The sequence below is a fragment of the Pleurodeles waltl genome, chromosome 5 (genome assembly GCF_031143425.1).
Source record: "Pleurodeles waltl isolate 20211129_DDA chromosome 5, aPleWal1.hap1.20221129, whole genome shotgun sequence".
Lineage (NCBI taxonomy): Eukaryota > Metazoa > Chordata > Amphibia > Caudata > Salamandridae > Pleurodeles > Pleurodeles waltl.
In genome coordinates, this window is record NC_090444.1 from 1,815,590,389 (window position 1) to 1,815,606,940 (window position 16,552).

General features: G+C 46.6%; 1 protein-coding gene across 3 annotated transcripts in view; it reads left to right on the top strand.

Moving 5' to 3' along the window:
- VEGFA (vascular endothelial growth factor A) overlaps window positions 1-16,552 on the top strand; it is a 59,636-nt gene that overhangs the window by 16,113 nt on the left and 26,971 nt on the right. For all 3 annotated transcript variants that reach the window (XM_069236306.1, XM_069236305.1, XM_069236307.1), the window contains exon 2: window positions 16,337-16,388. In XM_069236306.1, coding sequence (XP_069092407.1) covers window positions 16,337-16,388 — 52 coding nt within the window. The remainder of the gene's footprint in view (window positions 1-16,336; window positions 16,389-16,552) is intronic.

The following is a 16,552-nucleotide window of genomic DNA, read 5'->3' on the forward strand; positions in this document are numbered from 1 at the left end:
GAATGGGAGAATGGGGTCCGAGGACATGAAGCCATCTTTACATTGGCAATGTCTTCGTGGGTGGCATCTCTTTCCAGCCTGATAAGATGGAATTGGTCCCTGGGCGTCTAGAGACCAAACCCCTTGATTAGACTTTTACCAAAGCAACCTAAGATCCACATAAACTATGCAATGTCTTTCTTGATTTTAAACACCTGCACATCCCTACTTCTGAGGTTACCACAATCCAGATGGACTCGCACCGACCCCAAAACCCCTTGCCAAAGTGCTGGGTTAGGGGATATTCTGTCCCAAAGCTTTATTCAGTCTTGTATTTTAGTGAATGCCTTTTATCGCAGAACTACAGTAAAATCACATTATTAAAAGAAAAGCCTTATGTTGGCTTGAATGTCACCAGGTCTCCCGATGACAGGATAACAACACTTTCTCAGTCCTGGCCTTTCGTTTTCTCAGATCATCTTTTTCAGATGAGTATGGCCAGTTGGTTCGGTGTAAATTAAGACCGAAGAAGGAGCTAAAAGGAGGACATGAATGTGTTTTATATAGTCAATGTTTTGCACCAAACACGCCTTGGCCAGAGTGTGTGACCTTCTCCTGGGTGGTTTGGGGACACCCGCCTCCTCACATAATATTTTTTGTAAAGCAGGCCATGCAGTTAATTTTGTAGCACACTTTTTCTGATTAATTGACTAAGAAGCCATTGAGTTCTTACAGGCAGTTAATAAGATACTCCTGTGGGTTTTCAATACTTCAATGTCGAACTCACTGTTCCTGAGTATTATTTCTACACAGGGGCAAATCATGTCTGTTCCTGAAGGAAAGTGTGTGCTGCAGGCTCGGGAATGAGCTTAAGGTGCCGGAGGCGGCCCAGCTCTGAAATCCACCCCTCAAAGTCCACTGGAAAGGCGCATCCCCCATAGAAGCCAACATGCCCATGAAAGTGGTGCCCGGCCGACATTAGCTGTTCTCACAAACCCTGGCACACCCATACATGCCAAGGGTCACGATTTTGTTTTCATCCATTATAATTACGGGCTTAAATACCCAGCATGCACTGTGCTGATGGTTTAAAACAAGGCTGTCTGCAGTTGCTTTAATAGTACCATCAGGTCGTTAGTACCCACTGCTCCCTGCCTCTCACCTGCCTCACCTGACATCTCTGGTGCTAGGGTTGAGGATGCTATCGGTGTGTCTTCGTTGCTTGCCGCCTGCCACTCACAGCCCCCACCGCAGGGCTCTGAACATTTCTGGGAAGCTGTTCCCTGACAGGCCGAGCTCTGCTGCTGTCAGGAGGCCGCCAGCCTGGGGGCCTCTGATGTCTCCAGCTTCTCGCTGCCTTTGACAAAACAGCTTGGCCTTTTACTCCCCACCTAGGGAGACACGATGCTAACTAGTTCCAGGGGTTGTCGTGTTTAATCAGCAGCAATTGCTGGAGACATCCCTTGCATTTAAGCTTTATTTTACACGAATGCTGTAGCTGCTTTGTAACTATGGTCGGGTCGCACTCTCCACTGAAAAGGCATTTTTGTCTATAACTTTTTACCATATGGACTGATTTGCACGAAATTTGGCAGTCCATTAGTTTTGTTAGATAAGGTTGGTCATGACACGTTTTGTGAAGATCCATGCAGTGGGAAAAAGTAGAATGGGGGAGGGAGGATAAACAAACGCATTTTAGCTCCAGAGGTAACTTGCTGGCTTCTACAGCCTGAACCACTGCTAGCTTTACCTCAGACTTGGCATGAAAGTAGAACTTTGAGTGTTTTTGTTGGTATGGTGTAAATCTGTTCAGTAGTTTTTGGTATATGAGCATTAGAAATGTGTCAGAGCGGGCTTTAAACGGTTATAAATAATTAATAATCAGTGACTCTTGTTTATCACATTTTGCCTTTTTTTTTTTTAGAATCACCATTGGTTGGAGAAGGGCCTGAACAATGTTTTCAGCCATCTTGAAACTCACGAGTCAAACCAGACTCAAGTTTAGCACTGTGGAGGACATTTTTGTATAGCCACAGGAGGTCAACCTCAGAGTTGTCCGACCCCAGGGGAGCATATTCGAAAGTCATAACGAGACTTCGATTACACAAGCAGTTATTTTAGGTAGTGGACATGCCTGCCATTTAAAAAAAAAATTAAGGCAAAAATGGCTCGCTTGTAACCATACAGTTTACCGGTATTTACGAATCAAGCACGAACAGCACGTTTACAGCGACGCCCTCCAGAACATTCCCAAACATGGTTCCCTGGAAAATAGGATTCTTATGGGCCACCTGGGTGAGATTTCCCAGATTAATAAATCCCAGGTAATACATGCAGGAGAACTAGATGGACGGGACTGGAGAGATGTTTGTATGGCCCGTCGCACTTCGGTAATTTCTGCTAGACCCAGCTTTATACAATTCAAATACTTGCATCGAGCATACATGACCCCTCTCCGTTTGCCCAAAGCTGACCTTGTGCTTCAGATGCAGGAGCTTTCTGGGCATTTTTTTCCACGTGGTCTGGATATGTCCTGTGATCCAGGACTACTGGGGGCGGTATTGGATGTGTTATCTGCTGCCGTGGACGCAACCATTGCTAGGGATCCCAAGATCATCCAACTGACTATACTTGATGGCCTGGATGGGCCCAGGGGGATAGGATATTGGTGGGGATAGGCACAATGATTGCTAAAAGAGATATTGCCTGAAACATGACTTCCGTGACAGCCCCTCAAACAAGGCATGGACTGGTGTGGATAATTAGAGAAAGTAATTTATGAGGCTCGGGAATGCCCCGCAAATATGACAGAATTTGAAAAAAGTGGTGGGAGCATGATGGTATGTCGATCAGGTGATCATGGGACATTACACCATGGTTCTGTGATTTACACAGTTGGCTGGGAGGGTGACTGGATGTTGATGTATTGCAATGGGAATACTTGCTTGGGACAAGCAAATGTCATGTTGTTGTTACTGTACAAAACTGCAATAAAATGTAATTATCAAAAAGAATAACCATACAGCCAGCATGTAAGGCAGAGTCATAGGAATGCATGCAGCGGGGATGGCGGATGGCTGATGGCAAGGAATTGAGCGGAGGCCAAGGCAGTGGAAATAAATGTGTCAAAATAATGTGTTATTTAGAGCAACTGAGCAAATTATCTCAGTTATTACCACAGAGCATAGGTAAAACTCCAATATATTACCATAGATTGTGTACTTCAATGTTAGATTTTCAAGTGGAAACGACTAGGCAACATCAGTGATTTTACTTTGCTACATAAATCCAACTTTTTACTTCCTGTTTTTGGTTAATCACCTTATTTTAAAATGAATACTCAAGGAAAACTGTCATGGCTTAAATTACATATGCAGATGCACAGAGCGCACCATTCTATTACTATTGGTATGGGAGGGGCATTGTGACCCACTCAGCTTCACCTCTCGTGAGACCTGTCCCCTCCCTACACAAAACAAAGATAAGTAGCCTATACACGTAGACAAAAGGCAGTTTGCCCTTATGAGATTTGAAGATGTAACCTCCAGCTCACAGCAGATGTTAGAGGGGAGCAGAGACTCACTGAACCACATTCCCGGCTACAGGAATGCTGAACGTGAGGGGAGAAGCACAAGAAAGGAGACTGCAACCTCTTTTCAGGGATTTACCCAACACTGAGCAGGGGTTCAAAGCAGTCTTACTCAATGATGAGGGCCAGACCTGGAACAAGAGTACAAAGTCTTCCTTAAACTCTCTCCAGCCTAGAATAGGAATAAAAGGAGCCCCACGTCTGGCAGGGAGTTTCTCCTCTCCAAGACCGTGGTGGACAGGAGAGCCCGCACTCACTGGATGCTTAATCCGTCCCGGGTAAGAATATCCGTAGCCTTTTGTTCCAGGGAAAGCCTTCCTGGGCGAGGGGTACAAACACCTCAAGCCATCCATTAGTCAGTTGGAATCGTTTTCTTGCCCATGAGACGTGATGTGTCTCTTCTCTGCTGGCAGGTGAGAGAAACAAACGTTTCTGAATGCCAGTGAACAACATTTTAGTGCATTGAAGTAATCGTTGAGCGACACGCGGCACTTTTAAAATACAAAAAAAAAACATCTGGTCTCTAAAATGTGTGCATATCTCTGCAATCGGCGACTGCTTTGCATGTCATATAGCAGGGCCCTGTAAACGCTGTTACCTCTATATGGAGGCACAAGAGATTTAGGTGTGTTAAGACGCCCATGGTAATGCCTGCTTTTTCCTCTACGTTCCTACTCTGGAGCCTAAGTTTTCCTCGGATGCTCCCTGCTGACATCAGAAACTGCACAGAGATGTAGAGAGCTGCCCACGGTCGCACAAGAAGCAGAGGTTACAACTAGTCGAGCCTAGTCCAAGGCCTGCGTTCACCTGGTAGTCAGCTGCTCTGTCCCATCTGCTTAGCCCTGTTCCTTACTGCTCTGCAGGGGGACGTGGTACCCAAGAGGGTAGCCTTTGCCGTAAAGCCTGCCGTTGCTGGACGATATGGGCCTTTTCTGCTCGAGTGGGATTGATTTCAGACTCAACAGCCATTTCCTTATGGGTTTAAATCGCTAATTCCATCTTCTTTTAAACTCTCTTTAAGTGCAGAAGCTCAGGCCCTGTGAGAGCCAAGTGTGCAGCTTCTAAGTGACAGGTGGGGGACGCATCGATACCTACAAATAGCCCAAATAGTTCACACAGGTTTCCCCTCTATGATCCACTGTTTGGAGGAGCATACTTAATGTTCACAGTAAACAAAGCAGACTGAAACCTTCCTGCGATGGAGAATATACCAATTCTCAGGCCGTATTTATTCACAACCATATAAACGCGACATAAAAAACATCATCATATTTACAGTATTTCTTTTTCATCCTTAAATTTCCATAATTATTTACAATATGCATCTCAAATAGTTTATGTTCTTTAACAAGAGTCATGGTTGTCCACCCACCAGGCACCTGTGGCATGTCTGACACGCAGTTACCAGAAAGTATCTGCTATGCCGTACAGAAATATATCTCTACCAACACTCCGACATGCATTTAAAGTTGCAAACAAGCTAAAGAGGCTAAAAGCGCTTCTGACATGCTATGGCTCCACTGGCCCCTCCTGCACGCTTCCATGGTGGGCCCAGAGAGTGAATATGTGTGTTCTAACACCCCTTGTGCACCCAGGGCGATGCAGGGGTTAATGACTGCCGCCCTTGGCAAGACACGACTCTCCCAACTTGAGATCACAAGCGACATGTAAATAAATAGCCGGTTGAAGGAAAAAATAAACAGAAAACCCAATTAGGGCGGCTCTAAATTAAAACATGTGTATTCGCTGCCCTCGCGTCAGTATAGCATTGTGACACCTCGTTCCCCAGAAGTGTTTTCTTGGCAGTAAATATTCTGTTTTTAATTAAGGAGCGCGTATGAATGCCTATGGGGCGGAGGTGGGGGTTAATCAACAGTGCGCATTGGCACAGGAATGGGCGATGGCACATGTTTGCACAGTGTATTTGAATATTCCCGCTTCCGCTTAAAGAGCCTGCCAACGCCAGCTCACCCCGAACCCTGCTCTGGCCGTCCTGGTGCCTTCTCACTAGACACAGTTCTCATCCCAGCTTGTCACTGCCTCCGATAGGCAAGTGAGGCTGAAACCGAGTCTGTCGCGTGGAATCTTTTTTTTTTTTTTACAGCGTCGTGCATTGTGGGTGATGTAGTCTTCTTTCATGTCAGTTGCACCAAAGAGTACTACATGAAAACTGTTGCTAAATGGAAAATCAGGGAGGGGAAGCGGGGTGTCACAATAACATGATACATCCCAGTTTCTTTCCTCAGTTCCCTCGATCGCCGGGTTGACATGAAAACTAGGACTGGGAACATGTGCATCAGTACGTGGCCAGGGCTAAAGTGCTATACTGATGCTAGAATAAAATACATGAACTGCACACCCAGGACATGGCGTCGCTTGGTGGCCTTCCTTGTGCACCACTGTAGATGTTTCTCTGTTGCCCCTCTGTCTTTCCCTGGCCAGCGTTTGTCGCCTTGAATTTCTTTTAAACAATTGATGTGACCCGCAAGGACTAGGGGAGCTCCTTTCCAACGTTTGTTTCAGGAGGACCCTTCTCCATCAGGGACCAAACCTTGCCTTCCTTTCTTCTACTCACGAGTAGCAGATTTCTCATCCTCCCGATCACGCCCACCCTGCAGGAGCAGCATATCCCACCTCCTGCCCCAAGCAACTGCGATCTCCTCGCAGAGGGCAGGTGAATTCAATATGATGACTACCTTTACACCTTCAGTTTAATGTATGGACAAGATGGTGGCAGATGGAGTCTGTGCCCATCTCTGCTTAATCGAGCAAATTTCAGGAAATGTAATCTCCCCTACAATTGAATCATTTGGATGGATGGCTGTGTAGGGTCTGATGGAGGACAGTGCTCCCCCCTACCCCCGGGTAGAGTAAGCTTGCACCTACTTATGTAGGTGCTGCTGGGAATGGTCCCTGACACTGATCCGCCCCATAAAAGGACAAGCAACTGAACTCGCATTATGAGAGCAAAGTGGGAGGTTGATGGTATCTGCGCCCCCAGAGGCTGCTCCCTGTTTTTAACACTGTTGGATGGAAGTCGAGTCGCTGAGGTCACTTTATTCGATCTTGTTGGCTTTCTGTGCCTTTGAACAGCCTGTACCACTCTGCCAAGTCAGTCCCACATGCACGAGCACCTAGGCCCATATTTAGCAGAGACGGGGCATGCTTCGGACTGCGGCCTGATTGTTTCTGACTGCACAGAATAACATGGAGAGATCTGGTTTCCTCTCTCTCTGGGCCTGGGCCTTAGCCAGCTCCCTTCCTTACATAGGTTCGGAAAGTGTCTCCCTACATATTTCCTTCTTCATCCAGTGTCGTATCCCTCCCATGTTTGATCTTCTTTTTCTGTCCTCCTACCCATATCACCCTTTCTTTTCCTCATGGCTCTCGTCATCTTCGTGTTCTTTCCATTCCTGCGCCATCTGCATTTTGCCCATACCTCCCAACAGTCCAATGTGTGGCAGATCTAGCTCCTTGTTCCCCTTACCCTTTCTCAAAACCCTAACCTTACACCCCGGTCCCTTAGTCCTGCTGCATTTTACCTGACTGAGAGGACCTGCACCCAACACGCTATTCCGCCCTTTCCCTTCTAGCGTAACCCATGGTGTGTGTGGTAACATGCTGCGGCACACCTTTCCCTTCTAGCGTAACCCATGGTGTGTGTGGTAACATGCTGCAGCACACCTTTCCCTTCTAGCGTATTCCATGGTGTGTGTGTGGTAACATGCTGCGGCACACCTTTCCCTTCTAGCGTAACCCATGGTGTGTGTGTGATAACAAGCTGTGGCACACCTTTCCCTTCTAGCTTAACCCATGGTGTGTGGTAACAAGCTGCAGCTCACCTTTCCCTTCTAGCGTATTCCATGGTGTGTGTGTGTGGTAACATGCTGTGGCACACCTTTCCCTTATAGCGTAACCCATGGTGTGTGGTAACATGCTGTGGCACACCTTTCCCTTATAGCGTAACCCATGGTGTGGGGTAACATGCTGTGGCACACCTTTCCCTTATAGCGTAACCCATGGGGTGTGGTAACATGCTGTGGCACACCTTTCCCTTCTAGCGTAACCCATGGTGTGTGGTAACATGCTGTGGCACACCTTTCCCTTCTAGCGTAACCCATGGTGTGTGTGTGTGGTAACATGCTGCTGCACACCTTTCCCTTCTAGCATAACCCATGGTGTGTGTGGTAACGTGCTGCGGCACACCTTACCCTTCTACCGTACCCCATGTTGTGTGGTAACATGGTGCAGCACACCTTTCCCGTCTAGCGTAACCCATGGTGTGTGGTAACATGCTGTGGCACACCTTTCCCTTCTAGAGTAACCCATGATGTGTGTGGTAACATGCTGCGGCCCACCTTTCCCTTCTAGCGTAACCCATGGTGTGTGTGGTGACAAGCTGCGGCACTTGGACGCCTCCAATGCGTTTCCTCCTTAGTATCTTTTTTCTGCCACCCTCATTGTTTCCTTTCCACAATCAATTTTCAGTGGAAGTTTCTGTGAGTTGTTTAACTCATCTTAACACATCGTCACCAATATGCATGGGAACCCCAAAGCCTGTCCATCCTCCTGGAAGTTCTCTCACACCCACACATACCTTTCCACTCCCCGCAAGACTCCGTATGCATCCCTGCTCACTAACCTGGACCCCCAGGTATGAACATCAAACGTCTGTGCTAGAACAGACCAGGGTACCTGCTCGGGAACACACAGGGGGATGTGTGCAACTGGCTTGCACTCCTGCAGAGTTAAGCTGTGTGCGTTGGAAATCTTCAATAAAATGTGTGTGTATATATGTATGTATGTGTATATATATATATATATATATGAGAGAAGACACTGGCTGTTAGTGGAGGATGTTGCACTGGGTAGGGTGCAGCTCTGCGGGACGCCGTAAGGTCAGCAAATCACCACTGTGCCATTCTGTGCTACTCTAGGTTTAAAGTGTTCCTCGGGCATTACCTGCTGCAAGTCAGGCTGAAACCCTGAAAGCACTGCCTTCAGTTTTGCTTCTCATATCATAAGGGATATGCGTTTTCTTTTTTTTGTAAAATGTTTACACGTGCTACAGTTTAACCCCAGTGTTCAGCCCGTTTGAGGGTGCTCTCATTTATCACATACTGCATGGGCAACCGAGGTACATGAAGCGAGTGCCTACAGGATAGGCAGGAAACCGGTGGTGGGAGAAGCGCCCCCCAGGTCCTTTGGCTCACCCAGCATCAATGTGGTCTATGAATCAATCGCTCTCTGGTTGAAAGGCGCAGGCGGTGCACTTTTTATGGCATAAGCATCGGGGAGTCCTCTGCTGTGGGCACAGATTTCCGTGGCGCATGCATAAACCCACTACGCCATCTTACCAGCTGTACTGTGGCCTCTCGGGTCTCCTTTCAACATCCCCTTTGCCCCCCCCTATTGATGCAGTATGCATACATTGGGCCTTATGCTCTACTGCCCGCTTACCATATTAGCCATCGGTTGAGCAACTAACCAACATTACTTTAAACGTCTTAAACATAGACTGCTCTACAATTTCTCAAAGTAAGTTATTCTTGGATGTCTAGATGGCAGTTCATCCAAGGGGGCCAGAGATTAGCCAACGACTCTGGAGTTTCCGTCAGTACTGGGCACTTGCCAGGCCCTGTAATGAACCGAGATACAGACAGATTTTAAAAAGAGTGTACCTATTAGGCATCCTTCTGCTGTGACAGGGTAGGTGACACTGGCACACAAAGGGATCAGACCACAGCTGCACACTGAGCCAGCAAGCAAAGCAGAGATTTTGAGTCGGATACAAAAATATGTAAATGCAGTCAGCAAGAAAGTGAAAGGATTTCTCAAGGTCTCTTTGCTTCCCTTTGGCCTCTGCATCCCAGGCAACCGGTAGGTGGCCCCAGAGTGCTGTAGACGGTTCGAGCATGCTGCAACAGGACAGAGGCCTCAAGTTCACATCAAGCAGCAGCAGTGGGAACCAAGGCCACACGGAACAGGAGAGGATTTAGGGCCAAAGCTGCCCTGAGACGCCTTCTACAGGCTTCCCAACCTGGGAGGGGTCCTGTTTAATTTCAATGTCACAGCTGGGATGGTGAGAAAAAGCGCCTCTCTATACATTAACACAGTTTGCATTCATGTAGATATGAGAGGGGCAGCCAATGGTGCATCAGTCACCTGGTCGCAGTGTGGTAGTGTTCCAAGGAGCTGGGTCGGTGTATGAGAGGGCCTTCTGAATGGAGGGGAAACGATGTTAAGGCTGTGCTCGCTTTACTCGGGCACCAGGCGTAGGGCATTGGCCAAGTCCACACAACTTGTGCAACTGATGAGGCTTGGTATTGGCCCCTTTAAAGCCATAGTCGATCATTTAACCACCACGGGACTCTTCTAGATGCTCTAGGGTGCTTCTTAGTGGGGACCTTCGGTTCTTGATGCCAATAATTGTTTTAGATTATCAGGCAGAGTTTTCGCATTTGGGAGACACATCTATTACGTTCCCTTTATACCAAATATGTTTTTGTTAGGTGCCATTGCATAGCTCATTCCCACTGTTTGGCTGGTGCTGAAACGCTTCCATCATGTGGGTGCCCTTTATAGCAAACAGGACTAGTTTGTGAATTTATCTTCCTTTTAGTTGTTTTCTGTTGCTGATGTCTTTGTTTACACAAGAGGCATGCTGGTTTCACTTTTATTTATTGTTTTGTTTTTGTGCTCTTTTAATAATAGGACCAGCTTATGTCAGCTCTCTACCAGAAGGCTAAGCCTGCCTTCCACCTTGCAAACCAGCAGAACGGGGAGAGACTTAACTTCGGATAGCCCAACCTCCCCCTCCTCTCACCACTCCCCCATTTAAAAACACGGTCTCGTTGTGTGTTGGTTGTGCCGAGTCCTCTTACCAGGCACCGGAGACAAACCAGCCATGTCCTGTTCCTTTGTAGGTCGAGGTGAAGTTGCAAAGTTTTTCTCTTGCAAACTTATTGTAATTCTTGTATATACTACGATTACCACCTGTGGTTCGCAAAGTATTTTGGTTTGAGCCTTAAAATCTGGACTATCATGCTCCTTTTATTAGATTGTAACATTTACAGCACTTTCTAACCCTACGTGGTGCGCTGAAGCCCTTGCCTAAATGGGTAGCACGCCATGTCATGTCGGGCTTGTGGTTGAAAGTGTTATCAGTCGCGGCTCGCGCTTGCTGAAGGTGCGGAGTGGCATGCGCGCAGGGGAGGGAATTAAATAAAAAAATAATAAATAAAATAAAACAAAAACACTTACATCCTCGGCCGTGCGCCGCTCCTCTCTCTGTCCTTCATCGACCGCAGGCATAGGCTCCCATCCTGCCTTGCAGCCAATCTGACGCTGCTTAAAGCAGCGTCAGGATTGGCTGGGAGCGCCCAGCCACGTCTGTGTTGCCGGGCTGGAGAGAGCCCTGTGCGCATGTGTGTTTGGCTGGCCCGAGATGCCCAGCCAAACACACATGCGCTCAGAGGGGGAGTGCACAACACTCCCCCTCCCCCCCCCCCCCAGAGCACGTCACCCCCATGGCCCTGCCCCTATTCCAAAAAAACGATCATAAACTGTGTTTATGATCGTTTTGGGGGAAAAGGTTTGCAGCTGCTGGCAGGGGGCGACCCTCCTTCGCCCTTATGGAGGAGCCGCCCATGGTTATCAGTGTTGTGCTTCCATTTTGTGAGTGATGACCACCAGGGTGCGGTTGTGTTATGGGATGCAGCACGTAGCAGTTGATGGATCAAAAAGTGTGAGTGATAGAAACAGTTTACAGTTTTCACTAAGCTGGCAGCATTAAAAACCTGCAGGTCCCTTTATGATATTTCTTGTTGGCCTTCTCCAAGAAGCTGGTTAACACACCAGGTTGTCCAGTTTGAGATTTTTAGTTTAAAGTTTATGGACCCTAGTAGACATAGGTTGGAGGAAGAGATGGGGGTGGGGGTGGGAGGTCTAATGGGATGGGCTTTGGCACACTCATCCCACATAGGATTGACATTTTGAGGTGCCAAGAGTTCAAAGTATGTATCTAGTTGGGACCTTCACTGGTGCACTAAATGGCCAGTGGTATGTGGCAGATTTCTTAAGTTCCATGCCTGTTCAGTTGGTGGTGGGTATTTTACTGCTGTGGATTAGTGCAGTGATGGACATGACCTGAAAGGTTCTATATTATAGGAGTATAAAGGGGTTGAGCAGTATAAGGGACTTATTATGCAGCATTTTTGAACTCCAATCATCTGCCCGACTGCAGAGTGTTATGGTGTTGGTATTATTGAGGCCAGGAGGGTTATATATTAATTGGAATTGCTGTATAATACTCAGGCTAGACACAGGTCTGCCCTACATAACTTATCTGCACATAGAAAACTGCCCGTTAATCGGGCTGTTCAATATCTGTAAACTGCAGATTGTATTTGAAGAAGCAGTTATTATTCCAGGTTCAATGTACGGGTTAAGGGATGATGTAGGTTTTATGGGAATAGCCATGCTTTCAACTCTCTTCTGAAATGCAAATGCTTCCGAATGCTTCAAATTTTGACTGGTAGTGAGTTAGAGAGCTTGGCGGTGTGTACAGAGACAGGAGTGCCTCCTGTAGATTTCTTATGGAAAGGTAGTTTGATGATCAATGGCGCAAGCCTGGAGCACAGTGTCCTATTATGTTTGTATTGCTTGAATTTAACTTCTAGGTGTAATAGTTATTTCATTGTGAGGCTCTGGATGATGCAAAGTGCTTTGAACATTGCTCGACTAGCTACAGGTACCCAGTGCAGAGTTTGCAGGACTATATTTTACATATGATGAAACTAGGAGCACTAAGGTATAAACCTTTGGCATAGTTAAGCCTGAAAATTACAAGTGTGAGGATAGCCTGTAATGTTTGTTGGTATCCAATATATGAGAAGATGTGCCATGGTGTTTTTATTGTGTAGTACCTGCCCTTTGTGACATTGTTAACTTGTATCAAGGATATCCCTAAATGCATGGTTAACCCAACAGGTCTTTACCTCTCTTCACGTCATCAAAGGGATTTGCGTTCCTTGGGTCATATGGTGGTAGGCTCGTGTGTCTGCCATTTTCCACAGGTTATGGTCTCTTTTTGTATAGATAAGTTTTAGGTGGTTACCAATCATCAATGCATTTATGATGCAAAGGCAGTTACGTTTTAATTTGTAGTGCTCTTCAGAATCATTAATTTTTAGAAAGATTTGCATGTCATCTGCATTGTTGCAACAAGTGAGGTTGACTTATCTGAACAGTTCCAATAATGGGGGGGTTAGGTAGATGTTGCAAAATAGAGTAGATATCATGGAGGCCTGAGGAACACCACTGTTAGGTGTGAGGGACTGATGTGAACGGTGGTAGGTATACCAAGCACGGTCTACCTTTATGGTAAGACACCATTCATTTTACACCATTTCCACATGTTTTGAGATGATGGAGTCTCTGTAGTAGTGTGCAGGGGTGGACAGTGTCAAATGCTTGTGCTCGCTCGGTCCAGACACAATAGGCAGCAACACTGTTCTTGTCCACCGTGAGTTAGGTTATTTCAGATTAATACAAGGGCTCACCCTGTGTCTCTACCTGGTCTAAATCTGTATTGTTGGTGCAACATTAAGTAAGTTCCTCTATAAACTTGGGAAGTTGAGTAAAAACGTCTGTTTCAAATATTTAAATGGACCATTAAATATGTGTCTGTAGTTTGCTAAAAATCACCAAACTATCCATCTTTTTTTCGGATTTTTGAGGAAAACGATTAAAAAAAATAACATTTATTTTTTGCATCAGCTAGCGCTTGTGAAGAAATAGTGGCAATTTTTTGGCAAAACGATGTCAAAGAGACTTTGGCAGTGCTGGAAAATGCAAAGGTTTACTCCATGATCCCTTCAACTGTGGCAGCCGTGAGATGCAGTGTCCTACAAAGTGGAGCTAATGCCAGACAGACTATAGATTCTTTTAATAAACTGTGACCCCCAAAGTAATGGGCAACAAACCAGAAAGAGTCTAGTCAGCAATGAACAAAGCAGACTGAGCAGCAATTTAGTCTGCTGAGTATTGAGATGTCTGAGTACTGGCATAAGCAGGTGGAGAGGTGAGTGGGACTGCTGAGCACTAGCTGCAGCAGGCTGAACATAAGCGACGCGAGCTGAGCAGTGGTGTCCTAGACATGAAAGAGAATCTGAAAAGGAGCTGTGCATAAGCCTGAAGCAGTCTGCATGCCCAAAGCACAAGCTATTCTAGAAACCCAATGAAGGTAGTGCACCCTTAAAGAGAACCAAAGTAAGAGTATGCTTAAAGTTGGCCATCATACCAGGTGTTGGTTCTTCAAGCAATACCTGGTATGATTGTGATATTGTTTAGATTGTGGAAATATGGCAGCTCCTAATTTTTCTTTTAATCTTTTAATTTTTATAGAAAAAAAAACATTTCTGCAACTGATCTATTGAGTTTCAAATACTCTAATTTTGGCCCTTGACTTTGTTATGAGTACTTGTAGAGCGCGTATCTCACTCTGGAGGGAATACAGGTGCTAGATGAGGAGGTGACTGTGCTGGCCGAGTCTATGGACTAGATTAAGAGCTGTATCTTTAGTTTCTTGTGGAAGTTGAGGGCTGAGAAGGTACCTTGCAACCACCGGCTGTCTCTGCAATGCAAGGAATGTGTGCAAGTAGGAAGCCGGCAGAGCAGATGTTTCTGGTCGGTGTGTGGAAATTGATGCAGCTCTTGAGGGATAAGGGACCTGGATTGTACAGGGCTTTGTATGTATGTGTGAAGGAGCATGAAGAGTGCACGTTTGTTGAGTGACCCCGGTGGAGGTTTTTGAGGTGCGAGGGGATGTGTGTGCGGGGTGGAAGCCTGGGTGTGAGTCTGGCCACTGGTTTACCTTCTGATGCCAATAATCATCTCTTTCGATTTTTTTTTGGGGGGGGTGGGTGAGAGAAGGGGGGCAAGACTGCATTCTACAGCCATGATTGCAAGAAACTATAATCTTGTAGATTTCGTTTTAGTTCTTTTATTTAGTTCAAATAAATTGTTATTCCACTACATGACACAAGTGCCTTGGATAATTAAAGAAAAAAATAGAAAGAAAAAAACCTTCGAGAAATATAGAATTATACATGGGTTACACTGAAACACAAGGATGTTTTTCTTCAAGAGGTTCTGAAGGACATCAGATACACAAAAGTGAAGCTCAAGTTGTCTATGGTGTCACTTGGAACCACGAGGTGAACAAACACATCCTTTAGTCACTGCTACCAATCTACAACTTAATGCATGGCGCATCCAAATCATCTGCCCAACTTTCAACAGCTATGCAGGGTTAACAGTCATGACAGAAAAAAAACACAAACTGGCCTAACCGGTCTGTGCCTGCCTCGTGGTGCACCCCTTGTTGTGCCACCAACATCCACTGCCTTCTGCCCATCCCAGTCCTCCATACCCCATCCCCAAAAAGAGAAAAACACTTGGCATTCTGCAGCCCTGCCACACTACACTCCCTGTTACCCCCATATTTAAAAAAAAAAAAAAAAAAACTGGAGTTCTGCCATCCACCGTCAATACACTCGATTCAATCATCCCTTCTGAAGAGTTCTTGGGTGGCAGCTGCTCCCTCCGTTATCCCCTCCATGATTTAGGGGCTGTGGGTCAGTACCCTGGTTTGAGTTGGAGCCCTGCACCTCTATTTGTGCCAGCCTGCCATGTTTAATGCCCATTCACCCACAGCCTCAGCCCGACGAATGGAGCAGCCTGCTGCCCCCTGTACACTGTTCTTGTATGTAATATAAAAATACACTCCTTGCGCCTGCCAAGCCGCATTATGGCAGACGATATTGCATTCACAGTCCATTTCTGTCAACTTTTCATTGCAAAATGTAGCCACGCCAGGCAGACTTCCCGGAGAAAGGCTAAGAATACTCAGGCGTCCGGCGGAGCCAAGAGTCTTGTGTTTACTTGGGACTGGCTACAGCATCCTCACACAGTTCTGGAGAACCCTAAAAATATATGATGGTAGATCTGCCCGATGCAGTGGGCTAGGCTAGAAAAGGTACACCAAAGAGGCAGCGCGGGCATGTGTTTTCCAGCTTTCCAGATCCGGTAGCTTTGAAGTACCCACAAGGCGACCTACAAACGCTCTAATAAACACCATAAATTACAATGTTTGTTCCCGTAATTATCGGAGCACTGAGGGAGTTTTGGGGTCAGCTCATCTTCGCAAATTGCCCACTGGCCCTCCAAATTGCAGAACCAATCCCATCCAAAGGGCATTGCAGCTGCCACGTCAGTGCCCTCTTAAGAAGCCTCATCCCACTAGGTGATTAACGAGGAGTTGAACGTTGCCATTGTGCCCTGCTCCTGCTGATTTCATCAGTTGACAGACAGCCTAGTCCCCTACTCTGGGCCAATAAGCTGTACTCTAAAGCCTAGGTATCCAAAGAAATGACGTGGTGACAATCCAGGGGTGTGTTTATAGCCATATGTGCCCTGCTTCGTTGCTTTACCACAGGCAGCTGTATGCATAGAAATGATCCGGGGGTGAGGCTTCTTCAGTGGCGGGTGGAGGAGCTCGGGCGGCATGCCCTGCCTTAAATGGAAATATAGAAGTGCAGGGTACTCGCTGTTTTGAATACCTGTTTGCTGCTGAGAAGTGCATGTAACTCCCTTTGAAATTCGAGAAGTGCAGATACTCAGTTCCGGACAGTTCCTGTATTTAAAGCACATGGTTAAGTGTTATGCTCAAGAGTCTTAACGTGGTTTGTCTTCTCTCCTTCACAGTGGTCGCACGCAGCTCCAACCTCGGGTTACGGAGAGAAAAAAGCAGCCGAAGGTAAGGGCAGATGGAAGCCGTTGCCATTTGTTAAAATCTGTCCGTTTCCCAGTATGCAAGGGCTGCCAGTATGCAAGGGGTACCAGTGTGCAAGAGTTAGTTTGGGGACGTACACGGGGAGGAGCCTAAGAGGTGCACAATGACAAACGGGGGAGGAGGGGAAA